Source organism: Sinocyclocheilus anshuiensis, unplaced genomic scaffold (genome assembly GCF_001515605.1).
Source record: "Sinocyclocheilus anshuiensis isolate Anshui unplaced genomic scaffold, SAMN03320099.WGS_v1.1 scaffold1392, whole genome shotgun sequence".
In the NCBI taxonomy this organism is placed as follows: domain Eukaryota; kingdom Metazoa; phylum Chordata; class Actinopteri; order Cypriniformes; family Cyprinidae; genus Sinocyclocheilus; species Sinocyclocheilus anshuiensis.
The window spans coordinates 870,354-879,701 of NW_015542476.1; the positions used below are offsets into that span (position 1 = coordinate 870,354).

At 36.8% G+C, this 9,348-nt stretch overlaps 2 protein-coding genes across 2 annotated transcripts in view; both read right to left on the reverse strand.

Moving 5' to 3' along the window:
- Nucleotides 1-1,914, reverse strand: part of LOC107693825 (FK506-binding protein 15-like) — a 5,699-nt gene extending 3,785 nt beyond the window's left edge. Inside the window, exons 1-6 of the mRNA XM_016493346.1 lie at nt 1,901-1,914; nt 1,738-1,810; nt 1,209-1,358; nt 774-841; nt 501-645; nt 297-401 (exon numbers count right to left, since the gene is read on the reverse strand). Coding sequence (XP_016348832.1) covers nt 297-401; nt 501-645; nt 774-841; nt 1,209-1,358; nt 1,738-1,810; nt 1,901-1,914 — 555 coding nt within the window. The remainder of the gene's footprint in view (nt 1-296; nt 402-500; nt 646-773; nt 842-1,208; nt 1,359-1,737; nt 1,811-1,900) is intronic.
- An 827-nt stretch (nt 1,915-2,741) lies between these two features.
- LOC107693856 (carnitine O-acetyltransferase-like) overlaps nt 2,742-9,348 on the reverse strand; it is an 8,536-nt gene continuing 1,929 nt past the window's right edge. The window contains exons 4-14 of the mRNA XM_016493384.1: nt 8,178-8,231; nt 7,880-8,045; nt 7,477-7,651; nt 6,973-7,151; nt 5,440-5,540; nt 5,233-5,352; nt 4,981-5,103; nt 4,715-4,850; nt 4,057-4,119; nt 3,803-3,940; nt 2,742-3,188 (exon numbers count right to left, since the gene is read on the reverse strand). Coding sequence (XP_016348870.1) covers nt 2,973-3,188; nt 3,803-3,940; nt 4,057-4,119; nt 4,715-4,850; nt 4,981-5,103; nt 5,233-5,352; nt 5,440-5,540; nt 6,973-7,151; nt 7,477-7,651; nt 7,880-8,045; nt 8,178-8,231 — 1,471 coding nt within the window. The 3' untranslated portion in view covers nt 2,742-2,972. The remainder of the gene's footprint in view (nt 3,189-3,802; nt 3,941-4,056; nt 4,120-4,714; nt 4,851-4,980; nt 5,104-5,232; nt 5,353-5,439; nt 5,541-6,972; nt 7,152-7,476; nt 7,652-7,879; nt 8,046-8,177; nt 8,232-9,348) is intronic.

The following is a 9,348-nucleotide window of genomic DNA, read 5'->3' on the forward strand; positions in this document are numbered from 1 at the left end:
AGTTGCTTTGGATAAAAGCGTCTGCTAAATTACTAAATGTAAATGTATATATACAGTATATATATATATATATAGTTTAGTTTTAATATTTTTTTTTTTCCTGAAAAAAATAAATAAAATCTTATCTCACACAATTCAATTAGTTTTATGGATGCATTGATTTTTTTCACAATGAGAAATAAGACAAAAATACTTAAGATTACATTATATTTTTTGAAGATGGAATAAACTGTAAAGTTAAAAATATCAACAATTGCAAAGGTTAACCTGTCTGTACACACATCTGTATCTCTGACCAACTGGCTGGTGTTCTCTTCTCTCCGAGTGTCTGAACAGGTGTTTGGAGATGTACTGAAGGTGTCAACTGATCCCCGACTATGTCTGTCTTTGGAGAATTTAACCTACATGTAGGTCAATATACAAATAAAAAACGAGTTAGAGAGAGAGATTAGAGATGTTTACAGGTATATTAAATTATATTCACGCTGTCAGTGCCTTACTCTATGAATCTCAACATCAAAGACCAGAGTGCTGTTTGCTGGCACATTCTTAAGGATGCCCTTTGACCCATAACCCATACTAGGAGGGACGATAAGGAGCCGTCGACCTCCTTTCTGCATACCAAGCATCCCATCCCTGTAAGAAAAGGCAACATAAGACCTTGATGGCACAACAGCTGACAGAACCAACATTTTTTTTTTGCTATACTTTTCTTTAATATTCATTTTAATGCATCATTGTGGTCACGGTCATATGATCAAGAGCTGCTCACCGTCAGAGCGTTGTCTGCTCCAAGCTTTACTCGCTGCAGCTTTTCTTTGCCCAGATTGGAATCAAATACCTTAAAAAACAGACAGAGACACTGAACTTTCACATTTATAGATCTCCAACTGCACAGCAAACATGCCAGAAGACTCATTTAAACTGCCAGTGACTTGCATTGAGCTGTGACTAATCAACAGGAATGTGCACAGTGAGCTTCTGTGTGCTACATGTGCTCAACTACAATTTAAGAAGTAAAAAAAAAACACAATCTGTACATTTAGGAAAAGTATTGAAGTATTGTAAATGATTCCAGAAACTTCTCTAGAATTAAAAGATGCTATAAATATTTTAACATTTATTTAATCTTTATATTTTGATACAATGTAATTTGTCTGTTCAATACCAAAATACCAAATAACAATCACAAAGTTGAAAATAATCACCTGTCCTAGAGAATGTTTGTGTAAAAGCCATCCAGAATAGGCCACCTCCACTGTGTCCCCAACATCAACAGCTTGACCTTCTCCTAGGACCAGGTCCTGAGTGACCAGAGAGTCTGATGAAGCCTCACTGTTCCACTGGGCCACGCACACCTCAGAGAAACAGGCTCAGAGGTCATTTCACCAAATACACAGTCAATCTGTAAAATTTACAAATGTTTGCATTATAACAATTTTGCAGAACCCTGGCGCTTTGGAGTAAACAAGAGGCACACTTTGAGAAACAGAATAATTTATTCCAAAACCAGAATTTTCTTAGAATGCATCCATCTTTCTTAAACAAACAATTCAGTTTAAGTATTACCTCCTTACAGAACTCAGGCCAGGACTTTTCTGAGTAAAACATTAAAGACATCATAGAAAGTGACATAGTTACAGGGCTGAACCTGTGGACAGGTGTAAAGAGCTGATGAGTGCAGCATCTAACAAAACAAAACACAATAGAATAGAATAGAATAGAATGAACACTCACTGAGGACAAATCCACGATGGATTCTAGCTTTAGTGATCTGCTTTTGCTTACTGCCATACAACAGAATCTTGTACTGTAATTGCAGATAGAAAAGAATGACAAATACATAAAAAAGGATGACATAAAATATGTGCATAAGCTTCTGTTAATTAGCTTCTCTCACCTCTTTGGTGACATGGTTTCCTAAAACAGCAGCTATCTTGCCTTGCTTCACATATTGTCCATTCACACTGGTGATCAAAGCTCATTTAAGAAATGTGTGAACTAATGCTAATTCAAAGTCTCGTAAATATCTTTGAATTGCCATATTTATACTAACAAGCTGAATGCATGAACAGCTGTAGCAAACAGCACAGCTGGAGCACATGGAGGAGGGACAGGCTCCTGAGGAGGCAGGCCTTAAGAAAAACACTGATTGAAACATGAGCAATTATGTGCCTTAGGGTTCAAAATGATCAAAACATGAAATACCTAATACCTAATACCTCCAGCTGTGCACCTAATATGGCGCAGGACTTCTTTATATTTATAACAAGTCCATAGTTGAGTGCAGTGGTTTTTACACAATATACACACAAATTACACACACACACACACACATATATATATATATATATATATATAAAACATTAGACAGACCCAAAGAAGACAACAGTAAATGGCAAAAACATTGTTATGCACAAGAACAAATTAAGATGAATATCACCTCAGCCAAATCTAAACAGAATTTAAAAGACTTCATATTTATTAAAAGCATGTTAATGTGCAAATTTACAACATTGAACAAAGAACAAATGAAACCAATGCTTTGCAAATGTCACTTTTTACATTATGGCATTAAAAAAAAAATTTTTTTGTATGATTACAATGAAGAGTCACATGAGATTTTTTTTTAAATCACAGGTTCACAGCACATACCGGGTACATTTTCTGTACTGAGAAGAACTCATTACAAAGAAAACACAAATCAGAAATACCTGTTGACAAACCTAACTGATTTTTTGTTTTGTCTGTTTGAACAAACTGAATGCCAAAACACATAATTATACAAAAAGTTAAGAATGATCATTTAGTGTTAAGGCTCATTAAAGACAGCGGTCGAATAGAGTCCAGACTGGTCTGGTCAAATACTAAATAAAAATCTCTTCTTAAAATTCCTGTCCTTTTGAGTGCTGTTGTAAACTCAAATGTCTTAACTGAACTGGTCAAAGATCAAGTCTAACTGACAATCATATTTAAAGCTTGGCTTTGGGCGTCTGTTCTAGGAGGGTCTTGATGTCTAACAGAGCGTCCTCTAGTGCTTGGGCCAGACGTGCTGCGTTTGTGTCCTGGCAGCTGTTGAAAGCAGAGACTGCAAAGTTAATGTGGGTATCCATGGGATTGTAGCACACACCATAACCGTCTGGAACCACTGGGCCGAAGCACATCACACAGTTGGTTTTAGCTGGCACCTGGGAGAGTAGAGTGGAAAAATTACAAGTACAATTCAATCTTATGTAAAATCATGAATTTTACATGATCTGATGATTTTAGTTTTACAGCAATATAATTTTAGCAGATTTGAAGAGCCATTGTTGGCTTATCATTACCAACAATGAGTACAGTTAATGGTACAGTACATGCATTGCTCTTCCTGTTAAACACAATGCAAAGGGTTTGTTTTGAAAATAAGTGTTTATTAACATGCTGTGACGAGTGGGAGCGGGGCCGAGAGCCGTGGGAACGGAGCGAGGCCGGTGGAGTAATTGATAATGAGCGACACCTGCACCACTCACCGATCTCGAGTCCCACGGAGGAGCTCCGGAAGGATAAAAGGAGGAGCTACGACAGTGAAAGACGAGAGAGGACCAGGCCTGGACTTTATTTTGTGTTTTGTGTGCGGCAGTCGTCCGCGAGGGGCTGCCGCTTTACTTTCATTTTGTGTTTGTTTATTTTATTAAAGTTTTCTTTAAATGTTCGCCGGTTCCCGCCTCCTTCTTCCTGTGACTACGAACTGTGTTACACATGCACTTCAGTTTCACTTGTGACCTCTGACCCTAGTCCAGAGAGCTCTGTTTGACAGTACCTGGCTGGTGGAGAGGTTGAAGTGCAGTACCACAGCATATGAGGTATCCATGAATATCTCTGGCAGGGCTGCCAGGTCCTCAATAGCCTGCAATTTCAGTCCGAGCAAATGTCTGTCGATGGCTTGACCTCGGATGGCCTACGCATCCACACATAGAATAAAGAATGTGGAATTTATTTGGTGCAGATCAATAATGACTTACAGCAGAAACACAATGGTGATCAACTGAACATCACTAGCATGCATTTACTCACCATGTCTGTGTAAGCTCTGTGTGCTTTAACTGCTTTGTCTAGCAGAGCCACTTTCTCGGTGTTCTGTCGATCAAAATGAGATTTTCTTTCATGCTGGATCAAATTTACAAATGCATTTGGAAAATAATAGGATGATTTTGAGATTGATAATCAAAAAGACGAGCTACAAAGCAAAACATTTATATAGTATTTACAGTGATTATGTAAACTACTGTTCAAACGTTTGGGGTTGAGAGAAGTCTCTTATGCTCACCATTTTATAAAAAATACAGTAAAAACAGTAATACTGTGAAATATTATCACTATTTAAATGAACTGTTTTCTATTTCAATATATTTTCATTTTAAATGTATTCCTGTAATGGCAAAGCTGAATTTTCAGCATCATTACTCCAGTCTTCAGCATAACGTGATCCTTCAGAAATCATTCTAATATGCTCATTTGGTGCTCAAGACACGTCTTATTATCAATGTTGGAAACAGTTTTGCTGCTTAATATTTTTGTGGAAACCTGATGCAGTTTTTCAGTATTCTTTGATGAATAAAAAGTTCAAAAGAAAACATTTTAAATAGATTTTTTAAAACAATGTCTTTACTGTCACTTTTGATCAAATTAATGCTGACTAAATAAAGATATTAATTTCTAGAGGTGACCGTACATGTTTGGCTGGGTCATCCATGGCCTTGACGAATTTATCAGAGTCAATGGACGTTGAGCGTATAGTGTCGGTTCGGCCCAGTCTGAACATGCGGAGGGAAGCGCTCTCATAGGTGGGACAACAGCGCTTGTAAATCCTGAAACAATGAGTCTGTGAATCAACTGAAAGCTAAACTGATCATTAACTTCCTAATACCAACAGAAGGATGCTACAGTTAAGAAATAAATAGAGCAAATACCATTAATGGCAGTGCTGGTGAAGTTTACCTGTAGTACGCCAACTGGAGAGCCATCTGAATAAAGGCATCAGGGCTCATCTTCTGTGACTTTGGGAAATCTTTGCCAAAATGGGAAAACACACTGACTTTCATGTCCAAGTCATGTGCCATGCTGCAGAGAAGGAGAAGAGAAACCCTCAAACTTTCAACATTTAACATACTGCCATGTTGTTTGTCCAACAAAACAGTCAATCGAAATGTTGGTAATGCAAAGAGTGAGTGGAATATCTCAATATCTTACATGTTCATGTTTTGTTTGGCCTCCTCAATGTCCTTTTTGATATCTGGCGTGATGTGGAAACGAAGCTTCTGAGGCATACGCAGCGGGACCATTGGGGTACGGACCATCTCTGACTTCTTCCTGTATAAATATGAGGTAACTCTTAGCTGCGTTAGCCATGCTTACAATCTAGCCATGGGCAAACAGCTTCTCCACTGTTAATCTTACATGTATTCCACCACATGGTCGATCAGAGACACGATAGGAGGGCCCTCAGCGGGGGCGTGTTCATAGATCAGCCCGCATGTCCCGTCCTCTCCAATAATAAACTAGAAACAGTATTAATCATAACTAGAGATGCACCAATTGCAATTTTCTTGGCCGATTCCAATTTCCAATTTTTCGGAAGTGTGGCCTGCCGATTACGATTTTCTTTCTAAGAACTATAATTGATAGCACATATACAAACAAAAATCTATGCAAATTTCAATGCAAAAATTATTTACATAATAAAATAAATTATTAAACATTACAATTCCCCCAATCTGGACTAAGTTACAGATTTTCTCTCACTTAAACAACTCTCAAAATAAAGTGCTCTGTGACTGGAAAGAGGAAGAATTGGTTAACTTAAAATAAGTTGCTGTATGTAACAAAACAGATGTCATTTCCCACTATGTTTATAAATGGTCATTTTTTTCCCCTAACCTTATTAAATGTGTCATCTTTCACATCAAATTCTTACTTTGTTTCAATTAATTCAGTTAGAATAATAAGAAACTGTAGAGTTGTTACCATTCAAATGAAATTAGTATTAACAAACTCTATCTTTCCACTGCTGAGGAAACAGAAGCTGCATCTGAAGTGGCATTAGATGCATTTACACAGACAGTTTGATGAAGCTGAGGTGCCATAAATGCATTTACACTGCAAAATTTCAAATGCATAAATAATTTTATAAAATTAAAGTTATACATATTTTTTTAAACAAACAAATAAATGTTGAAAAAATGCAATGATACTTTTAAATATGACTAAACCACCAGTAGGTGGTGGCAAATGTCTGTTTTAATGAGTGAGTCATTTATTCATTAATTCAACCGATTCATTCAAACGGCTGATTCATTCAGAAACGAGGCAAGTCCTTATGAATGGGCCACTGAATCATTGACTCACTCGATTCGTTCAAAAACGTGGATTAATTCAGTAACGAAACACTGCTGTGTGTTGCTCGGAGACACAAAACAGTTCTGCTGTGGCTTTGATCGGAACTATTCTCGTCAGCGAAATTGAACAAAAAGCAATTTTCAATCAATTTTGTCACTTAATTTTAACTTCTTGTTTATTGAAATACTATGGTATAAAATCAGTGTCACATTGCAGTCGTGTTGATATTGATATTTGGGGAAACATCATGGCCGTATAATGCTGCTTACCTAAATCATATTTTGTAAATATATATTTTTTTCTACCGCAGTATGCATCTATAAATGGCTATGACGTCATTGCCGGCGCCGCTGGCAATAAAAGGATCGGCTCAGAATCGGCAAGACGTGAGACTGACTGGCCGGTCACCGATCCGGGCCAGTCATGCGAAAAATCATCCGATTCCGATCACTGGCCGATCAATCGGTGCATCTCTAATCACAACGATATCAGGATCTTGTACTTGATACATTTCTAACATTTTATGTGTCAACATCAGTGATTTGGGCTTAATTTCTCAGTGAGAGCTCACACATCAACTCATGGGTCTCTAACCTGCAATGTTTTGTCGAACCAGCGATTTCCACTGTTCCACCTGCTTCCCCCTCCATGCAGCATCTGAACTCCAGCACATGTGCGGTACATGTCATCAGACACACGAGGCATGGGAGCATCCAGACAGACTGTGAAGATACTCTTCTGAATGGCTCTCACAGACTCCTTATTTGTTTTATCTGAAAGTGACACAAAATAAATTAAGAATCACTCTAAATTGAACCCTAACCCTAAATTTAATTTCTTTTAATGAACTGAAAGCCTGTAGAACAGCATCTATTTAAAATCGAAATCTTTAATATTATATCTGTAAAATTATAAATGTCTGATCAATTTGTCCTGGCTGAATATATGTATCAATTTCTTTCAAAAAATAAAAAACTATAGTAATCCCAAACTTTTGAACTGTAGTGTACATTATATATAGCTTATCAAAGTTTCAGTTCCTAACACTGAAGACACTAATATGTCTAGCTAAAAATAAAAAGTGTTGGCAGTGGCCACCCTTGATGAGGTTGTTGTAAGCTTTGCCCCAGCTGTTGCGGTGGTTGGAGGTGAGGATGCCAATAGGCTCTTTGTTGGTCTGTAATGAGGAGTTCCAGATCTTCTCCAGCTGAATGTAGATCTGGTCTATGGTCAGTGGCGTGCCGTCACTGTTGTATACATCCAGCACAAAGAACTGCATAATGAGAAAAAAAGAACAAGATAAAAAGACGCTTCACCATCAAGTAGTAAGTTGCATGGTACTAACAGATCACAGTCCTGGATGCAGGAAAGTATTATATGTTTTAAAAAAAACTTTTTTAATACAAGAAATGCAAAAGATAAGATTTTTTAAATATTTATTAAATCTTTTTGTACATTTTTTCACCTACTATTGGAAGTTACATTTGGAACAGGGACCAACCTGAAAGTTGTGCACTACAGTGATATGTGTGGGGGGTCTCTTGACCAAGGTGTAGTTCACCACAGTGTCCCTCTTTGTTCCAGGGATCCGGCAGGATGAGAGCACCTGATAGTACTGGTTCATACAGAGTGGCTTTCCACCCAGATACTCCACTGGCAATGTTTCACTAATCAAAAAGGAAAGACATTATGTCTGACTTGACCATCTCATGAATTTAATCAATTGTAATAGTCATGGTTATCTAAGAGAACTGAATGACTTATGACTTCACAGGGAAAGTAAGGGATGTGCCACTCACTTGTCAATCATGCTCTTGAAATCTAAAACTCCAGCGATTAATTTAGCAGCATATCTGAGGGAAAAAATACTTTTACTTTCTTACAGTCATTTTGAACAAGCTTAACACCAACATACTGCCAATTAATTATTCTACTATAAATACAGTAGCTCCTGCTGTGCCATGTGCCTTTGGCTTGTCTGACTTATGATACTGACAGAACGCATCTTACTGCTGATCTGTGGCCAGTTTTAGCAGTCATATGTGAAAGCTGTCATTATAGTTAATGTGGGGAGGCCAGCACTTTACTGAGAGCAACAGTTCGTACTCTCTGAATTGCAACGCTCAACTTGGCAAAAGAGGGTTAGTCTGAATAAAGGTCACCATAGAGGTAACTGAAAACAACTGCCTCACTCTGCAGTAATGCCAGTTAAAGGAACTTTAATACTTTGTAAATACTATTCAACGTTCATTTACATGAATTAAGTCCACAGGCAGTGACTCATAGTGGCATTACTGCAGAGAGAGGCAGTTGTTTTCAGTTACCTCTATGGTGACCTTTATTCAGACTAACCCTCTTTTGCCAAGTTGAGCTTTGCAATTCTGAGCTCAAAGCTCAGCTCAAAAAAATCACCAGTATTTTTTACCCCACTAGTAAATATTTTTAATTTTTTTATGTTTTTTAAGCATACATTTAAAACTTTTGTAAGGTTTATACTTTAAACAACAACAAAAAAACTATTTGCCACCAATATTAAGAAAAATAAACTAAATATATGAAATATATCTAAAAACTAATTTTATTATATTTATTTTGACAACTTTGCTTGTCGTATTTTAGATATTTCACTGGAAAACCTATGCACATAAAAAATATTTATATGCTAAAGGGGTGGTTGACTGGGTTTTTTCTAAGCTTGATTGTGTTTATGGGGTGCAGTCTAACAACATTTTATATTTTAAGTAAAATATATTAATAAATAAATAAAATAAAAAAATAAAGTGTATGACTTCAATCAGGGTCATAAATATCTATAAATATATTTATGTTAAAATACATATATAATTTATATTTTAAAGGGGTCATATGATGCGATTTCAGTTTTTCCTTTCTCTTTGAAGTGTTACAAGCTCTTGGTGCATAAAGAAGATCTGTAAAGTTGCAAAGACTAAAGTCTCAAATCCAAAGAGA